The 19,564-nt window shown below is 50.3% G+C and overlaps 2 protein-coding genes and 1 non-coding gene across 6 annotated transcripts; all 3 read left to right on the top strand.

Annotated features, from left to right (window-relative positions):
* The first annotated feature begins 174 nt into the window (after positions 1-174).
* On the top strand, positions 175-1,187 carry C1H12orf57 (chromosome 1 C12orf57 homolog). The gene is made up of 3 exons (XM_054802129.1): positions 175-494; positions 590-766; positions 856-1,187. Exons 1-3 carry the CDS (start codon positions 434-436, stop codon positions 1,002-1,004), a joined length of 387 nt encoding a protein of 128 aa, XP_054658104.1. The 5' UTR covers positions 175-433; the 3' UTR covers positions 1,005-1,187.
* On the top strand, positions 269-328 carry LOC129201971 (U7 small nuclear RNA). The gene has a single exon (XR_008575548.1). It is a non-coding gene; the product is annotated as a U7 small nuclear RNA (small nuclear RNA).
* Positions 1,188-1,214: 27 nt separating the features above from the next.
* PTPN6 (protein tyrosine phosphatase non-receptor type 6) lies at positions 1,215-18,198 on the top strand. Of its 4 annotated transcripts, XM_054802096.1 has the most exons (17): positions 1,215-1,342; positions 2,261-2,404; positions 2,512-2,609; positions 7,821-7,943; positions 8,243-8,437; positions 12,355-12,577; positions 13,294-13,410; positions 13,576-13,689; positions 14,097-14,193; positions 14,591-14,670; positions 14,762-14,911; positions 15,029-15,160; positions 15,443-15,597; positions 15,889-15,956; positions 16,355-16,506; positions 17,250-17,347; positions 17,466-18,171. In XM_054802096.1, the coding sequence occupies exons 2-17, from the start codon at positions 2,384-2,386 to the stop codon at positions 17,572-17,574; spliced, it is 1,932 nt and encodes a 643-aa protein (XP_054658071.1). In that variant the 5' UTR covers positions 1,215-1,342; positions 2,261-2,383; the 3' UTR covers positions 17,575-18,171. The 4 variants fall into 4 exon arrangements, with proteins under 4 accessions (XP_054658071.1, XP_054658063.1, XP_054658081.1 ...); XM_054802088.1 differs by lacking the exon at positions 1,215-1,342 and having other exon boundaries at positions 2,010-2,404; positions 17,466-18,198; XM_054802106.1 differs by lacking the exon at positions 1,215-1,342 and having other exon boundaries at positions 2,015-2,312; positions 2,509-2,609.
* The last annotated feature ends 1,366 nt before the right edge of the window (positions 18,199-19,564 follow it).

The following is a 19,564-nucleotide window of genomic DNA, read 5'->3' as shown; positions in this document are numbered from 1 at the left end:
GCACCAATGGGAAGCCCCGCGGGGCGGGGCGTGCGCGCCGCGGCACCAATGGGAAGCGGTTTATCTACATACCGCCTGAACGGAGTGGCAGGGCCCCGCTTTGCGGTGGCTGCGGCCGCTGCCAGCGCGGGGTGGGGCCAGACGGGGGGGCGCAGAGCCGGAGGCCCACGCGGGAGGTGGCCCGCAGCGGAAGCGGACCGAAGCGGTTCTCGCCCTCACCTAGGGGCGGGTCGGCCTCGGTGGGGCCCGGCGCAGGCGCTCCATACAGTAGTGATTTCAGCTCTTTTAGTATTTGTCCAGCAGGTTTCCCGCCGCGCGGGAAGCCTCACCCACCGGTGAAATGGCAGGAGAGGGCGGGGCTGTGCATGCGTGAAGTGGCGGGTGGCGCTACAGGGCGTGAGCGGCCGGAGCTGCGGCTGGCCCGCCGGGCCCCATGGCGGCGGCCGCGCAGACCGCGCCGGCGGTGGTGGTCTTGAGCGCGGAGCAGGCTAAGGGTGAGTGCGGGAGGGCGGTAGGAGGCTCTGGTGGCTGGCTGGGCTGGCTGGCGGGCAGGCAGGTAGCTAGGTAGCTCTGTGCCCATGTTCTGCAGCGGTGCTGGCGGAGGTGATCAAGGCCTTCGGTGCGCCTGAGAATGCGCAGCGTATGGAGGAGGCTCGGGACAACGCCTGCAACGACATGGGCAAGATGTTGCAGTTCCTCCTGCCCGTGGCCACCCAGATCCAGCAGGACGTGATCAAAGCTTACGGCTTCAGTAACGACGGCGAAGGTGGGTTCTTCCCCGAGTGGGGAGCTCCGGGCCGGCCGACGGGGCGGCGGCGGCCGGCACATACTTCCTTCCCACCCCTTTTCTTGCAGGGGTCCTGAAGTTTGCTCGGCTGATTAAGTCCTACGAGTCGCAGGACCCGGAGATCGCCAGCATGTCGGGCAAGCTCAAGGCCATGTTCCTGCCACCCATGACGCTGCCACCGCACGGGGCTGGGACCGGCGGAGTGGCAACCTCTTGAGACCGTGCACCCCTCCTGCTCCACCGGGTCGCAGTGCTCTGGCCGGGGCTGCCCTCCCGAGGCGTGGGTCCCGTCAGTCTCGGGAACGGAGCAGTTGAACGAGGGAGATGCTGACCTGAAAGGAACGGGATGCTCTGTGTGCGCTTGTGTGTCTGCTCGTGAATAAAAAGTGTCTTGAAAATGCCCTTGTTTTATGGATGAACATGAGCTCAGCAGTGCTCCTCAGGCACAGATGCTGCTCCCTGGTGCAGAGGCAGTTACAGCAGTGCCCACCTCATTCTTGATGAAACCTGTGCTCGTTTTTTGTGGGGCCCAGTATGTACCAAGTTCTGCAAAAGGTAATTGCTCATGCAAGCCTTGGTGTGAAGCCCTAGGACTTGATGTCAAAGTGACTTTTTTTTTAACATTTCAGATGTGTTGAGCCCTGTCTAAGAGCAAGCATTTACAAATGCGCTATTTGGAACATAGTAGGTAATGTGTTCCTACACGTAATCTAGTACTGTTCAGCAAGTGCCATAAATGCTGCTGAGACCCCTGTCTCCAGCAGGGTGAGGGCAGCTGACTCACTCCTACCACCAGTGCCTGTGGCTGTCTTGTTTTCTGGCTGAACGTGCAATCAAACACATCAACCCTAGTGAAAAATGCAGCAGAGATGCAGCAGGGACTGGCACGTTGTGGGAGGCCTGGGCTTGCCCTGTTCGGCTGCAGCCTGGATTAGAACGGTGTAAACAACATAAAATTGTATTTTGTGTCTTTTGGTACTAAAGAGAGGCAAACCTAGTGGAGCAGCCTCGCTTCAGTGCAGTGTTTTGTGTTTCTGACTTGATTCAAACAAAGAGAGGTGAGATACACCTGCTTGCAGCCTCCTGCCTCGTGTGCCTGTTGCACTTGGAAGCATTGAGGTCTTGGGGGAGGGCAATGGGGGCCAGGGCGGTGGGGCTGGGGGTGAAGCAGCCAGGCCTGGGAGAGCAGGGAGCAGCGAGCCAGGTGTGAGAGAGCCGTGTCTGGTTTTGCTTTCTGTGCCTTTTGGTTACAAACCAGGCAGGAATGTAGCCAGTGAGGGCGTGAGCTTAGTGGATAGGAGGCAGGAAGAGCAGTCAGTCCCTTCCGTCTTCATCTACCTCTCCCAGCTTGGCCTTGGCCTTCCCCCACCCCTCTAATTATTCATTAACTACAGCCCAGGAAGTGCTTTGCAAATGGTGAAAATTAAGCCCTGTGCTTGAGGCCTGCCTGACCTGGAGCTACCTTCTTCTTAGTCTGCCTAGGATTAGGTGGAGTTGGGACTGTGCCTGTGTGGATCAGACACAGGTGAGTTACGGGAGGTGCCACAGCCCCTGAACGCTGCCAGCTGCTCCTCCAGAGCCGTGGCACTCACCGCCATGAGCATCCAGCTCTGTCAGGCGGGTGCGAGTCCACCCCTCCTCAGTCAAGGTCTTTGATCTCTCTCCCAAGTGCATCTCAAGATACTGTCTTGGTAATTCCAATATTGCTTTATTTTCTTTAGTAGGACCCCCTGGTTAAGGGCTGTGGTACTTCTTCCACCTGCTGCTGTCTGTCCCCCATCAGTGGGGATCTGAGAGTCAAGATCCTGATGCCGTCCTGTGGGTGAGTGCTGTGAATGCTAGTTAGGGGAAAAAACTAAGAGTTGTTGGTGAGAAAAACAAAACACTGGCAGTAGGAATTGGGCACAGAAGGGAAAAAGCCCACCTTCTAATAGTTACTATAGGACAGCTGGAGGACTGGGGTTCACGGTGGTTTTAGGTTGTTACCGTTGCTCCTTCTCGCTCTGATAAAGCTAGCCCGCAGCTGCAGCATCTCTGAATGTTTATGTACAGAGACAGGTCAGGTGGCCGACCTTTTAAATCCTGGTTATTTCTTGATTCCCTACAGTCTTTCTAGCCCTTTATGGAACAGCAGGACATAAAACCTCCATGGTCAGTCCAAACAGGTGCTCTGCTCTGGGGACTGCAGTGGCCTGGTGTAAGGAAATGGGATTCACACTAGCATTACTCTGTGGTAGGGATCTGGGCACCGTGGTTGTCCAGCACGGTCCTGGGATCCTGTGGCGTGACACAGAGCATCTGGCTTGGGCAAGCCACAGGAAGATGGTGCATCTGCCCGGGTGGCCTCCGCTGTGCACTAACTACTGAACTACAACGCAGTTCTGTGCAAAACGGAAAACCTCCTGTCTAAAGTCATCTCAGCGCTGAGAATTAGAAGTAACAAATGCAATGCTGATTCTCAAAAAGGGCTCCAGATGAGATCCCCCAAATGCAAGGGAAGCCACAGAACAATGAAGTTGGTATCTGGGCAAGAGGGTAGACAGTATAACAGAAAGCAATGAGTGTGCTATTAAAGAAGGAGCCCACATCTGCTTTTGTAAAGGCAAATCCTGTCTTGTAAAACTGGAGGTTTTTGAGGGACTTGGTGAGGTTGTGGATAAGGCAGGTCTGGCTGATACAGTCTCCTTGGATTTCTGAAAAACCCATGATTTTTACAAGTTTTTCTCATCAAAGACTTTAAATAAAGATGAAGTCATAGCATAAGAAAGAAGATGATGTTTTTGTTGGATAAAGGATTAGTAGAAAATAGGAAGCAGAAGGTGAGAATAAACATCCAGTTTTTACAGCAAAGGGTCAGTGATGAGATCACAGGGGCTTAACCTGAAGTCTATGCTGTTCAGTACATTCCCAAATGACCTGGAAATAGAGTTTGTATGGTGAGGTGAGAAAATTGGCTGATTGGTAGAAAGTTATTCAGGATAATAGGGTGGGACCTGATTGTGAATAATTGCAGAAGGACCTTCTGATAGTAAATGAGAGGCCAATAGAACAGCAGATGAAATACAAATATAGGCATATGTAAAAAAATGTTCATGGTGAAAAATAATTCAAAACATATATAAAATAATGAACTGTGAACTAATTGTAACCTCTCTGGAGTAAGACTGTGATCATACGTAAGTCCATGCAATTGTTAGCTTAATGCTTGGTTGTGGTGAACTAATAGCAGAAATCATCACTCTCTTTTTATATACATATGTATGTATGTATATGTCCGTGTCACCAGCATCTTGAACATAGCAGTTCTGTACCACCCTTCACCCTTATCTCCAAAACAATACAACAGAGTTGGAAACATCTCAGAGAGGGACAGCAAAGGTGATCGAATGTGTAGAAAAGCTCTGTATGATAAACACCTAAGTAGGGTTGGAGTCTTCAGCCTGGCAAAGAGCTGAGGACAGACATGGACATTATGGGTCCATACCATGAGCAGCTTGGAGGGGCTGAATAGGAATCAGTCGTTGATTTTTTTTTTTCCTTTCTTTACATCAACCAGATGTTAATAAAAATGAAGCCAGGAGCAGGTTATAAGCAAGCCAAAGGAGGGAGTGTTTCTGTAGCTGAGCAGTGGAACTCCTTGCCAAAGGATGCTAAATTTGTTATGGATTTCATATTTGACTCTACGAGTAGCTGCAAATAGAGGCTTAGGGACTACAGGGGGGAAAGAAGCTCCATGCATTACCTCTTTCTCTACCCTTCCTTCTACTATCGTTTTGATCTCTGGATCACCTAGTCCAACTTCCTGCTCACAGCAGACCTAACCCAAAAGCTAGATCAGGTTGCTCAGGTGAGTCCTGAACATGTCCAAGAGCAGAGATTCCCCAGCCTCTCTGGAGACCTGTGGCAATTGCTGAACCGCCCTTGGGGACAGTGCATGTACAATTTTTCCTGATGCCTAATCAGAATTTCCCTTGCTGCAAGTTATGCCTGTTGCCTCTTGTCTTTTTGCTGTGTCCCACAAAGAAGAATGTGGCTCTAAATTCCCCAGTCCCCCTCTAGGTAGTCTCAGATAGCTGTTAAATCCCTCCTTAAGCATCTTTTCTCCAAGCTGAATAAACCCAGCTGCCTCCATCTATGCCATGCTCCAGGCTCCTCACCGCCTTAGTGGCCTTATGCTGGATTCTGTCTAGTTTCTCAGTGTCTTTTTTACAGCAGTCCAGATGTGGGGGGCTCTTAATTAGCTATTTCATTTATCTTCTCCTCCAAATTTGTTCCTGTGCTAGCTGTGGCTTGGCTCCACAAAGGACTTACAAGATGAGGTTCTACCATCTGTGTTGTACTGAAAACCAAACAACAGTGTAAGAGTAGTCTCTTTGCTGAAATCTTTTGACCTGTTAATTATATTAAGAAAGTATTTTAGAGGCTCAATTATAGTCTGCTGTTGCATGCTGCAGCCATTCAGTAGACCAACCTCAAAGATACCAACAAATTGCTTCTCTGCTGTGGTATTTCCCTCCCTTACCAGCAGGAGCTCCTCCTTGGTAGTTTTTAATTAGGTGGCCCAGATCAAAGATACCAAGGCAGCTGTGTGCATCCAGTCCTGTCCTGAGCTGAAAGCAACCAGAAGTATAAAGTCATTCTGTAAATTATGTGATTTGGGATTTGTATGCACACAAATGTGGGTTACACTGCACCCCATGGTTTGCCCTCCTGGAGGATACTGAATTACACGGGTTTAGCGCTAGCTCACCCTTTCTGTTCTGATCTGGACTCTTTGCTGCCTTGTTCCTTCCCTGTTCCCCTGTGTCCTACTGATGTTCTCTTCCTTGGACAGATTTTCTGCTCCAGCCAGTTCATAAGGTGTAGGTTTTATTTTTGTCTGATGTGGCTTCACATCAACTCTACATAAGCTAATATTCAGGAACTCTCTTTTGGGGCTTCTGTCCAGGAGTTCCAGTCATTTCTGTCCTACCATTAAACAATATTTCTTCCCTGTGCCAGTGCTAGATTGGCTCAGATTTAGGTGCAATCTTTTAGGTGCAATTTCTACAAGTTTGTGTAGAAGTTGTTCCCTTGAGCCACAGATCTCTCTGCCTTTAAAATCTCTTTTTAAAAAAAAATACCAGGTTTAAGTCAGTACAGCTGGATCCCTGCAGCTCAACACATCCCAACTTGTCATGTGTGTGAAACTAAAAGCATTTCAAAGGAAGCTGAAACCAGGACACTGTTGTAGATGCCTGAGCTGCCTTTCTAGCAATGAAGTTTAACTTCCCACTCATCTCTCCTGTACTTCCCTTTGTTGTTAGTTTCTGTCTTGGCCACGAGTTTTGTCTTGGTCATGGCTAGCAGCCTCTTCAGCTTTTTGCAGGGTTTCCCAGTCTGATGGTGCATGGGGAAGTCTGCAGCTGCTGATACTTGAAATGGGCAAGTCTCTTGCTGTTCCTGCTGCCCACACCACCACGCAGGGTGGCTGAGACAGCCCCAGGGAAGAGTCGGGCTCCTTTGCCAGCTGGATTGCCCTTTTTGGTCACTGTGTAACTCCCATTCTTTCATGAGACCTGCAGACCTTGAAACCAGTGCATGGGCTGTAGCTGGAAATGGCTAGGTAACTGGAAATGGTTAGTTTTCCTTCTTTGCATCTGGCTGCCCAGGTTGGCAGCTTTGGCCTCAGTATGCTGTGCTGGGATCTTGAAGGAACTAGGCTAAGCTCTCGTGGTGCTGTGTGGGCCCACTGCAGGTAGCAGCTGTTTGCCCTGCTCTCTGTCTGCTTTTCTGGGCAGCTTCAACACCACCTCCCACCCCATCCCTTCTGAGCTACTGATGCTCATGTCGGTCACATCCCCCAGCAGGCTGTTTTCAGGAAGGCAGTGCTGTGCTTAGAGTGCTAGCCTGGGCCTCAAAGTCTGCAGCTCTGGCTTTGCACAGATTCCCTCTGTGGCTGTACGGAGCACATAGGATATTTACCTGCCCAGAGGGTTCATCAGCGAGCTGGAGTATGAAGGTTTCAGCTGGGCAGCTGAGGGCAGCACAGCAGAGCCAAGCTGTGCAACTGGGCAGTTGTAACCTGTAGTAGGGTGCTTCATCGCTCAATGTATGCCAGCGTGTGCTGCCTGCTTCAGCCTTGCAGGTGTGTGGGTGACCCCAGGCAGCTGTGGTCCCCTTGGCACCACAAGGTGCAAGGGCTTGGGAGTGGGGAGCACTCGTGTCTCTCACTGGCCTTTTGGGGAAGAAGGGGAACAGAGGACGTGCAGAACTGAATTTTGCGAGCACGGGCAAGACCCAAGATGCACTCATAGAGTCAACCGTGGTGTGAAAAAAAGACAGGGACCCAAGAATAATAGGGGGGGATGGGGAGGAAAGACACAAAAGGAGAAGCAGAAGTGTGTGTGCAAAGCAGCTTGGGGCTGGGGAGCTGATGGCTCAGAGCGCTTCCTGTTCCTGGAGCCGCGCGTGCCCAGCTGCGCACGGGCTTGCGCCTGCCTGTGCCCAACAGCACGGTGCAGAGGGCCAGAGATCAAGGCACGTATCCAAAACCAGGTGGATGGAGAGGGTCTGGATGGACTGACGGTAGACGCCAGGAGAGATACATGGCCAGTTCCCAAGAGGCGCAGAAACAGCTTGGTGTTGAGTGCTCCAGCACAGACCTCCGACTTCCCTTTTCTCACCAGCGCAAACTGATTTTTCCTCTGTGTTTTTTGAGTTGCTCTGGTGGTAGCCACTTGGCCTCCTCTTCTTTTGCCCTCCACGATGGTGAGGTAAGAGGGGCTGAGATGTGTGTGTGTGTGTATGTATAGGGAGAGGGACCAGGAAAGTAGGACAGATCAGAAGGGGGATCATCCTGGAAGCTGTAGCTCAGTGAAAACCTTTCATAGGCTGGGGGAGGTATCAGATAGGAAGGGATGCTCCTGCTGGCTGTCACCTATATGACTATCTCTAGGGATGCTGACTGGGGACCATTCTTCACTGTACAAGTCTTCACAATAGCACCTGTCCTTTTTTATTCACCTAGTCTTGTTTTTATCTCCTCTGCTAGGTGGTTTCACCGTGACCTGAGTGGGCTGGAAGCTGAAGCCTTACTGAAGGGACGAGGTGTCCATGGGAGCTTTCTGGCCAGACCCAGTCGGAAGAATCAGGGGGATTTTTCTCTTTCAGTTCGGTAAGTAACTTGGACTCCAACTTCTGTCTTTCCAGGGTTACATACACAGAATGCTTAGTTCCTCACATGTCCTGTGGCATCTTCTTCATCCTGTCCTTATGCCTTTGAGTTCTTTCCAAGCTGTAAAAGGACTTGAACGTCTTCTAGACCCTTCCTCAAGTTGCCCCAGGAGCTTCTTTTTCCAGTCATCTCCTTTCACTGGGATGGTTTGCTCTGGTTCCATGGCAGGAGGTAATGCAGAACATTTTCTGCCTCTTTTCCAACTGCCTCACTGGACTGCTCCCTGCATCATCCCACAGGGTTGGTGACCAGGTAACTCACATCCGCATCCAGAATACTGGGGATTTCTATGACCTGTATGGAGGAGAGAAGTTTGCCACCTTGTCGGAACTGGTGGAGTACTACACACAGCAACAGGGCTCGCTGCAGGACAAAGATGGAACCATCATCGACTTGCGATACCCGCTCAACTGTTCCGACCCCACTACAGAGAGGTATGGAGAAAGCAAAGAAGCTGGTGTGTCTGCGATGAGACCTCCTCTGTATTTCATGGTCTTCTTTCTGCCCTGCCTGCATTCCCAGGGCAAACCCTGCAAAAAGTGTCTCCTGCCTCCCATACCCTCCTATGCTTCCGCAGGGGCAGCATCCCCAGGAATACCCATCACAGCAGACCTAACAGGGCTCTATTTTTACTTCTGGTTTCCTGTTGCCTTTGCTATTTATATACTGTTCCTAAAAGCAAAGGTTGTGGTGTTAGTTATCGGTCTGCAGCGGTCCATAGAATGATGTGTTATGTGGAAGCCCTCAGCCTTGCCCCAAACCTCCTTGGTTATTCTGGGCCTGGTTGACTCACATAGCTAAGAGAAGGACCACGTTCCCCTGCTATTCCTAGCCTGCTTAGTCTCCTTCCTGTCCCTGCTTTGCATATGTCTCTGACACCAAGTTCCTAAATCAAATCAGGTGGTTTTGCCCTTGTGATGTGCTTTCAGGCTCTTTGATGCAGCTCAGGGAGCAGTCACGCCATGCTCTGGGGCAGACAGGTCGTCCTTGTACACCTGGAGACAGGGAGAAAGGATGCCCTGAGTAAAGCGCCTGGGTGCAGCCCTGCTTGCTTTGGGGTCAGGCCGCAGAGGGGCCAGTGTCTGCATGCCGGCTGTCCTCGCCACTCAAGGCCGTTGGGTTGTGGCCCTGCAGTTTCCTCCCTCCCTGCGGTTGGAAACTTCCCCCCCCCAAGGGCTCTTGCGAAAGCTCCTCTCACTCTCTCCCCAAGTGATTTTCCATCACGTGGTTTTGAAGAGCTGGGCTCTACTAGGGGAAGGGAGGGGGGACGGGTCCCATTAACCCCTTCCTACCTATGGAGGGGAGGCCTGGAGACCTCTTTGATGAGTGGGAGGGGTCAACCATTCCCTGGAGGGCATCTGAGCACCTACACGTGGTGGCTGAACCCTTCTTTGGGAGGAGGATCAGAAATCAATGACTGCTGTGTAAGTCACCACCTATTTCTTGCCAAGGCACAACTGCCTGCCACGTCTTGCTGTCAAAATGGTTCCTAGATGTTGTGTAGAGGAATGTGTTGGTCTGGCCAGATACAGAGGTGAATGAATGCCCTGGCTGTATCTGACTGAGGCATGACCTCCTGAACTCCATTTCAGTTCTTGGGAACAGATAGCTCTAACGATGTGAAGTTCACCATGGACACCAGTACCAACCCAGGCCTCCACTGTTAGTTGCTCCGAGGCAGCAAACGTGATCCCACAGCTGTAACCACACTGGCTCGTCTACTGGCCTTGATGGCTGTGTGCGCAGTGACGTATGGAGCGTGTCTGGTGCTTGTTGCAGTACCTGCAATGAGTGGGAGCAGGGAGAGGCGTTGCAAGTCAGTCTGATGCAACAGCTACCTACTTTTGAAATTCTGTTCACCAGGGGAGGTGGCTGGAGGAGAAGGGCTCAAATCTGCTCCCCGACACTGAGCTGGGAAGGAGGGAAGGGGCTGGGGCAGGAGCACCAGGGATGTGGTGGCCCCTGAGCTGAGCTGGGTCCAGACCCATCAGAGGCTCCACCAGCAAATGGGTACCTGGAGGACTGAGATGATTCAGAGCATTTCCCAGTGAACCTCACAGCTCTCAACTTTCTGTAATTTGGATCTCTAGCTCCAGCTTCCAAACAAGTTTCGTGTAAGCAGGACAGAGCTGCAATGAACATGGCCTTCTGCAACTCTACTTGGCAGCTCAGCAGTGTCCCCCCAGGACCTTCTGGTGTGGTCCAAAGGGACTATGGAGCTTGGGATAGGCACAAGGAACTAGAGGATCTGCACACAGACAACCAGGGTCACATCAGGAGTTTCTGCAGGGCCAAGAGCCCTGGTAATACCCAGACTGCCGTCTTTAGTGCTGGAATATAAAATGGCATCACAGGTACTTGTGGGTAGATGTAACCACTCCTTGATGGCAGATCGAATTGCTAAGTCAAGGGCTTCTAGGTACGTGGCTTTGACATCGGCTTGGTCCGCAAGGTAGATCAATTGTGGAATAGTATAACCCTTCAAGATGTCTACCTTTTGTAGCAGCTTCAATGGAGCTTTCCCAATCTGTTGTAACCATCCTTTCTCTTCTTTCCATTAGTTCTGGTTTCGATATTCCGATCCATGGGTCAATGTGTCATCCCAGATATTTTTCAGAGCTGCCCGGTTCAATCATATTGAGGGGAGTGCCATTAATTGTCCATGGAGGGCAGTCATTAACTGTATAAGAGTCTTTCATGGGTTGTATATAAAAGCCGTGGCACTTCTCACCCTGTGTTTTGAGGCCAGTTAGATCACAAAAGACCTCCAAAACCTCAATGTTCTTCTGCATTCCATCCCATGAATCGCTCAGTAAAACCAAGTCATCTGCAAAAGCCATAGTTGTAATATTTCTCAAACAGTGCTGGTACCCACAACCTTCCTCTTCTAACTTGCACAGGAGGGGATCCACAGATAAATTAAATAATATTGGAGACATTGGATTGCCTTGTTTCACTCCAATCCAGATTCCAGTAGGATCCGACTGTTCATTCTTCAGGTGAATATGGGTATTGATGTTATGATGCAAATTTGTTATCAAGGCAATAATATGATTGTCCACGCCCTTTTGTTTTAGAGCCACTACGATGTGAGAGTGGCTCATGGTGTCAAAGGCTTTTGCTAAATCAACAAATACAACGCCCAGGGTCTGGTGTTCCCTCTTCGCATTTCAAATCAGAAGTTGAAATAGCTTCAGATTCTCTGCACATCCTGATGATCTTATAAACCCCCTTTGGATTGATGGGACATGCCTTAGTTAACCTTGCCGTCAAAATTCTTCAGAACAACCTCAAAACGGTTGCTCCAATGATGATTGGTCGCCAGTTATTGAGCCCTGCAGTAGGTGGGGAGGCCAGGGTTGTCCCATCTCCCAGCCTGCTTCTAGTGTCCATCACTTGCACCCGTGCACAGTGCACTAAGATCCCACCAGGCAGGCAGGTGCAGACACCTCCAGAGACCTTTGTGGGTGGGAAGGGGCTTGGCAGCAGCTGTGCCATTTGCACCAAGCTTGTGTCCCTCTGCACCCTGGGTTCAATCCTGCAGCAAGGCAGAGAGCACCTCGGTCAAATGGGGATGCTCCTCACCTTGTACTGAGAGGAGAGAAGGAACTGCTGACTGGATGTTTGCATTGAGGACAGGAACATGCACATGGATCAACAACAGTGATAAGTACCAGGAATAGAATATGGGCACTGGGTGGCTCCTGGTGTTCACTCCCACGGCTAGGCTGATTGCTGCAGTGTGATGTGCCCAGAGAATGGGAATTATCCTTTGATTGAAGAGGTGACTGAGTTTCAGAAAGAGGGGTCACTGGATGGTTCTTTAATGGATCTGATCTCAGAACAGCCATCTGGGTGCTGCTAAATCCAATGGGAGAGTTTCTGACTCACTGGGGGTTTATTTTTGTTTCCCTGGTGTTTGAGTTTCCAAAGCACCCTGCTAGTATCTCAGTAACGCTGGGAGGTGCTGAAACCCACGGACTACCCTCCCCCAACTGGTCTTCAAGCCAGCAAGCATTGCTTACCTGTGCTTCTGGGTATCACACAACCGGATCACACTTGGTGCTTTCCCACCGTGTCCTCTGCTACCAGCATTCTGCTTCCTGGGTCCCTTCTACTTCCACCTCATCCCTTTCCCTTTCCTTTTCTTGCCAGCTCTCTACTTCTTTCTGTCTCATCTGCTTTTCCCAAGATCCTGCTCCTCCCTTGGTTTCCTTCCCTCTCTCTTTCCCTCCCCTCTGTCTTCCCCTTCCTTTCTTCCTCCCTCACCTTTCCCCAGTGTTGCTGTCCTTCACTCGTCAGCTCAAGGGCATCTCCACCTCTCTTCTGACCCTCTCTTGTTTTTTCCTAGGTGGTACCACGGGCATCTGTCAGGCTCTGCAGCTGAGTCACTTCTCCAGGCTAAAGCCACCCCTTGGACCTTTTTGGTGCGGGAGAGCTTCAGCAAACCTGGAGATTTTGTCTTGTCTGTCCTCACTGACCAGCTTAAACCTGGGTCTGATGCTCCACCAGCTGGGGCAACCAGTGGCTCTGGGGGCCGGCTCAAAGTCACGCACATCAAGATCATGTGTGAGGTGAGCAGTTGGGAGAGCAAAAGGAAAGGGGGTGGAAGAGGTCTCTTCTGATTTCTGCTGATCACATCCTCAAAAGCATGGGCCCTGTTGGCTTGATTACCACCAGCAGTATTTCTGAATTTGGATTAAGGTGCTGTCACTGTGCAGGTTCCTTATGTCCTTGCCCCAGCCTGGGTGAGCGTGGGCAGTGCTGGGTGCTCAGACGCGGGAGGAAGCAGGGCTAAGTGTGACCGAGAACTCCAGGGGAGTTTGTGCTGAAAGAGAAAGGAGGATTCACAATCTAATTACAAGTTCATCAGAAGAGTTAAAAGCTCTTGGAGGAAGAGGAGGGGCATCTGCAAGGCCTCCACACTTCATGTGAAGGATGTTACCAACCTGGCTGTCACAAGTTCTCCTGTTTCTTTCATGTGGGATGATGCAGAGAGTGGAGGGAGATTTCAAGGACAGAAAGCAACTGCCCTTAAATGAGAGCTGAGGGCAATACATCTTCGCTGGTCTTCCATCCATTGAGAACAGGAGTCAGTTCACCATGCTGTGAACTTAGTGTTCTCAGGGCAAACTACTATTTGACCTCCTTGCCAGAGGAAATGCCTTTCTAGATGGCCCAGGGTGGTGCCTATGGCTTTGCACCACAGCATTACCTTTTCCCTGAGCATTACCAGCTTTGTCTATAGGAATGTTATGAGTGGGACGTTACACATTCTTCCTCCATTTAGAATGGATGCTACACAGTTGGAGGTGCTGAAACATTTGACAGCCTCACAGATCTGGTGGAGCACTTCAAGAAGACTGGAATTGAGGAGGTGTCTGGCTCCTTTGTGTACCTGAAGCAGGTAAATCATGTTTCCTCTGTTTCTTAGGGATCCTTCAGAGGGATACGCTTGCTGTGTGTTTCTGCTTTGTGTCCCTCTCCTCCTTTTCTCCACAGCACGCAGAAGGGACTTTGCTCTCCAGCAGCGTCTCTCTCATGCCTACCCATTGTGTTTTCCCATCCCCAGCCCTACTACGCTACAAGGGTGAATGCTGCTGACATTGAGAATAGAGTGCAGGAACTGAACAAGACGAGCCTATCTGAGGAGACGTCCAAGGCTGGATTCTGGGAGGAATTTGATGTAAGAAACTGCTGGGGGACATTATTTTGGCTTTTTGGGAACTCCCTGTGCACCACCTCATTCTCAATCCCTGATTTCTTTCTGGACACAAACTTCTCATGTGTCTTGTAAATTCTCGACAATTTATCTCTGATAGAAGCCTCTGTTTGGAACCTGTTCCTCTAAGAAGTGAGTGTCATAAGTGAACCCAGTGAGGTAGAAATGTGCTTTTTCGTGGTTGGGAGAACGAGTCATCAAGTCAATAAGGGCATGAAGCTTGGACTTTTCAAGTCTGGGTTTGCTTTTCACTTCTCTGCGCCTCACAAGCATGTCTATGTGCCCCCAGAGTCACCACTGTTCCTCTGAGTGCCCACCTCCCCTGTCATACATTGTGACATTGCCATGGCTATTCTCTCTTCTGCTCTCAGAGTCTGCAAAAACAGGAAGCCAAGCACCTGTTTGACCGTCATGAGGGTCAGAGACCTGAAAACAAGAGCAAGAACCGATACAAGAACATCTTGCCCTGTGAGTCTTTCATCTCCACTATAAAACACCCCCCCCCCCCAAATACACAAGCAATGAAGAGCTGAGCTATCCCTGACCCAGCCCACTCTATCCTCCAGAGCAGGTTATAAGGTGTGTGGCATTGAGCTGAGGAGAGAGGTCACAGCCTTTTCATGTCCTTGAAGGAAGGAGGGAGGGTTGCATCAGACTCATTAGCTTCTGATGGTCCATCAGAGGGGTAGAGAGATGGGAGGATAGGGTGAGTTGGGTCTGACCCCAGAGAAGGAGAGGTGAAAATCTGAGGCATGCTGCATGCACAGGGTAACATGAATGAGGTGGTGTGGAACAGTGAAGGAACTTCATGTGGCTGGGCACAGAGTATCTCATTGTTCTGTTTATTCTTTTGCTGCATCCCCAGTTGATCACTCCAGAGTCATCCTCCAAGGAAGGGACCCAAATACACCTGGATCTGACTATATCAATGCCAACTATGTGAAGGTGAGACTCTTGAAAGTTGGCTGTATGCCCAAAATGGAGGAGGGCCTGCCTGTTCCTGCAGCCCTTCTGATCTTCCCCTGTCCACACTCAGAACAACCTAATCAGCCCAGATGACCGCACCAAGACCTACATCGCTAGCCAGGGTTGCCTGGATGCCACAGTCAATGACTTCTGGCAAATGGTGTGGCAGGAGAACACACGCGTTATTGTGATGACCACACGGGAGGTAGAAAAAGGGCGGGTAAGTCACAGTTTGTAGGTGTTTCAGAGCTGCCCTCTTTCCCTTCAGCCACTACTCTGTTTTTTCTCTCTTTCCTGCCTTCTGCCTGTCCTCACCCTGCCCTCTCCGCCCACACAGAACAAATGCGTGCCTTACTGGCCAGAGGTAGGCAGCACGAAGGAATACGGTCCCTACCTTGTGGAGAACAGTGGGGAGCACGACGCATTGGAGTACAAACTCCGTCACCTCTGTGTGTGTCCGAAGGATAATGTGAGTGTGCCTGGTTGAGGGCTGTCATGGAGCCTACGGGTTTAACGATCACTCTATATCTAAGGCTGGGAACTGCTGGGTGCTGTGGTGATGCTGCTGGGTGTATTGTTCTTGGGATTGCTGTTCCCACCTCATTTGGGCTGGAATCACACTATTGGAATCACCAAGAAGTGCGCAGGAGACAGAGATTCCCTCTGGCTTCAGACCCACCACTCCCTGGGACAGAGGCCAGGGATAGGACTGGATTGCAGTTTTACCAGCAGGGTGTTTTGTTATTATCAGGGTAAGGCTCTGCGTGAGATCTGGCACTACCAATACCTGAGCTGGCCTGACCATGGTGTGCCCAGCGAGCCAGGAGGAGTGCTCAGCTTCCTCGACCAAATAAACCAGAAGCAGGAGAGCATCCCAGATGCAGGGCCTATTCTGGTGCATTGCAGGTTGGTACAGAGGCTGGGGTTTGAAGCATTCACCATCCTTTACATAGGGTGTAAAAATCTGTCCTGCTGCAGCAGCTCTTCCTTGGGACTTGACAGTGAAGCTTATGACAGCCCCTGTATTTTCTTTTTCCTCTTTGATGCCCCCAAACCAAAGTCTGCTGCCTGTTGAATCCTTGACTCTCTGTGGCATTGCCAAACAGCTGCTACAAGTGCTGCATCCTTCCCCAGAAGCAGCTGCATTTTGTTTCAGGAGCTGTATTGCTCTGACCTCTGCTTGTCCTCTCCTTGCAGTGCTGGGATTGGCCGCACTGGGACTATCATCGTCATTGATATGATAGTGGAAACAATCTCCACCAAGGGTAAGAGGACCCCAAAGCATCTTGAAGTGAATTGGTTTTCCCAGTAGGGCTTAAGTCCAGCTGCAAAGGGATGAAAACTACCAGGTATCAGTGGGGGACATCCTGCCACAGTCCTGAGAAGGTTGTGCTGCCCTTGCTATGTGGCAGCTGCTTGATCTCTGCACCTTATCCACTTTCTGTGGCTTCAGCCTTCCCTCAGCTTGGGCTCTTCCTCCAAGGCCAGACTTGGAAGGTGCTGAGCAGGAAGGAGGGATAGGAGGTCCATACAGGAGTAAAAGAGTATGAAGGGAGGTGGAAACTTCTTGACTGACCACCAGTGTGACTGCTTTTGGTAGAGAATGGGGGCGGGGGGGGTATCAGTGAACACGTCCATAAGCTTTTCTGGCGCCCCTTGCTAGGGCTGGACTGTGACATTGACATTCAGAAGACCATCCAGATGGTGAGGGCCCAACGCTCAGGGATGGTGCAGACGGAGGCCCAGTACAAGTTCATCTACATGGCCATCTGCCAGTTCATAGAGACGACCAAGAAAAAGCTGGAAGTTATCCAGGTGAGAAAGGGGCCTCTACTTTCCTGTCCTGTGAGTGTAGGCCCTGCATGGTGCAGGCTCTGAGTCCAAGTGCTCTGTTTCCCAGGCTTTAAGCTAGCACTGGGACCTACGTAGTCTATGATGGTGCACCAAGATTTGAGTCCCTGTTCCTCCCTTTAAAATTCAAGGGACAATATTAGCAACTCAAGTACCAACCCCTTCTGAACTGCTTGCTAAACAGCAGTAAGATTTAATGCTGTTATTTCCACTACACTTCTATATCACCTCTCCACCAAGTGCTGTTTTGTTACAAGCTGAATCTAAGACAGGCAAGACCTGGCCCTCGTCTTTCCCATCCTGGTTCTGCAGTTGCCTCCCGAGCTGTGGTGGAAGGGATTTTCTCTTACTTGTTGATAAGTGGCATCTTTTATCTCCCCTTGTAGCCTCTGGCAGCATCCACTAGCTGCCGCTACCTGATTAATATTCTTTAGCTCACACGTGGCACTGCCAGGCATTCCAGCGCCTCCAGAAATTTGTTGCCCCACTGCTCACCCCTGTACAAGGACACATTTGCATCACTGCTGCTCACCTCTGTGACAGCAGTGGGCGGCATGCACTGAGCCTGAGGACCTTCCACAATCCACCAAGATCCACTGAGATCCTAGCATGAAGCACGGTTAAACAGCCAGAACTCTTCATGATGCCTCACATGCTTCTCCCAGACCACAGTCTTCTCAGCTCATTTTTTTTTTTCTGTCCTGTAGTCTCAGAAGGGCAAACCGAACGAGTCAGAGTATGGGAACATTGCCTACCCCCCTGCAGCGAGGAATGTGCATGCCAAAGCTTCAAGAAAGTCCTCTAAGTAAGAGCTCACCTAAACCAGAGGCCCAGCTATGCCTGCCCCTGGCAATAGTCTCCCTGCTTGGCTTGGCTGGATTTTTCTTCTTGCTCACTTTTCCCCCTTTTTTCTGGTCTTACAGGCAGAAAGAGGAGTCAACAATTTATGAGAACTTGGGGAAAAAGGAAGAGAAGGTGCGGAAACAGCGCTCCTCGGAGAAGAAGCTGAAAGGCTCACTGAAGAAAAAATAAGCATATATTGCAGGTAGCCCCACAGGGGTTTTGAACCTGGGGTGCAGAACTGGAGCTCACGTCCAGGCTGACCTGTCTCACATTCCTCGCTTTTGGACTGGAACTAGGCTTTCCCCTTCTCTTCTGCACCACCTTTCAGTGCCCTGAACCAGGCTGCCAGTGCCTTGCCTGTGCAGGTCAGTGAAGTCTCCTGCTGCCCCTTCATCATTCATTAACGGGGGGGGGGGGGGGGAATCACAGCCCTTCTTTCCCTTGCTCTCCAAGCACTGTGGCCCAAACTCACCTCTGTTGTGTCAGCTCCCGCTGACTTCTTGAGGAAGAGCTAAAGAAGTCTTTACAGGAGCTACTTCTCTGCCCACTGCTGTTAGTTAGAGGTCAGCCTGTTAGTGTTCCCTGAAGCCTCATCTTTTAAAGTCTGGAGGTTTTGGCCTGTTTCAGCTCAGCTCCTCTGCAATTCAACAGGAAACCTTCTCTTGCCTTTTAACACCAACCCTCTGCCCTACAATCCCTTTTCTACTTGATCCATTGATTGGATGCTGTAAATATACCAGAATTTGATGTGATGGCCATGTTTTCTCCTTTGTTTGTAAATAAACATGTATTCAAACAAATACAAAAAACAAATTTTTTTCAGTAATTTCTTTTTGGGTATATCTGTACTTCTAGCTTCACTTGCAGCTCTGCAAAGACTTAAAAGAATGGCTCTAGCTTAGTTTCCATCACTTTCTACAGCCTTCAAATTCCTGAACAGAAGCTGTGACCAATTACAGTGGCTCCTTGCTGTGAGACTTGAGTGGTGGTAGTCATCAGGTGAGCACAGAAAGTTAGCTGTGACAAACTCAGATGCAGGCTTTTGCACTCAAATTCTGGTATTTGAAAAAAATCCTCATCATACCTCCAAATCATTAGTAATTTTGTCATCTGTCTCATCTGTCTTTGGTGGTACCTTTGGTGGTAAATCATAAGCGCTACTTTAGCAAACAGTGTAGTGCCTGACTGCTCCTTCCTGGGTACCGCTTGGTAGAAATGAAGCTTCATCCTTATGAAGAAGGTAGACCAGAGCATGGCCACATTGTGGCTTCACAGATACTAGTCAGTTACCTACAAGGAGGGCCTAAAGGAGTTGAACACTACAACTGGTTTTATCAGACAGCATTCAGATGCTCAGAGGGGGACCTCTGTCCTTGCAGGTTTTCAGTACTCCAATGGACAAAGCCACAACTGATCTGATCTAGTGCTGTTAATAGTGATGCTTGCAGCAGCAGCCTGGACTAAACACCTCCAGAGGTGCCTTCCCACCACTATTTATATCATTCTGTGAGGGCCAGACAGCATTCCTTAGCACTGGAGCCTATCCTTGGTGGTGTTAGAATGGAACTCAGCATAGTTTTTAAAGCCTTGCCAGTTAAAACTAAGCCTCAGCCTGTAAACTGCACCCAGGAACCATTTGGGAGAATGCTGAGAGAGTTTGGATAAAGCCACAGCTAAAGAGTGCAGACCTGAACCTTTCTGTGGCATCACAGAGAATGTGCTGGGGGAATCCTTAATTTACAGGTACTGCTTAGGCTGTAGGCATCTGATGCTCAAGGAAAAAGATGTCTCAGGTGTCCAGGACTAGGACCTGGTTACAGCTGATGGCAGGAAGAGCTCAGTCCCACTTCGGGAAAAGTCTGAGCTAGGTCACAAAGTGAATTTCATCTGGTCTGAGCCATGTCTAGGCCCTGTGTGGGAAGATAATGGCACTGAGGGACCTGCACCCTCACTCACTGTCAGCTGTCTGACACAGGACCACACTGCGCACTTTAAATGTTCAGCTGCAATCATCCCCCGCTTTGGTGTGGAGACCCTAAGGCTGAGCTCTCGCCTCTCAGTTTAGAGCACAAATCCAGATGGGGGAAGGAGCAGAAAAGAGGAGGACCGTGACGTACCTTGAACTCTGTTCCATATAGCTTGTAAGATGGCGGCAGCGGCCAATGTGCCTGCAAGGTGC

The sequence above is a fragment of the Grus americana genome, chromosome 1 (assembly GCF_028858705.1).
Source record: "Grus americana isolate bGruAme1 chromosome 1, bGruAme1.mat, whole genome shotgun sequence".
NCBI lineage: Eukaryota > Metazoa > Chordata > Aves > Gruiformes > Gruidae > Grus > Grus americana.
Note: the sequence above shows the minus strand (reverse complement) of the source record. Positions and strands in the feature narration are given on the sequence as shown.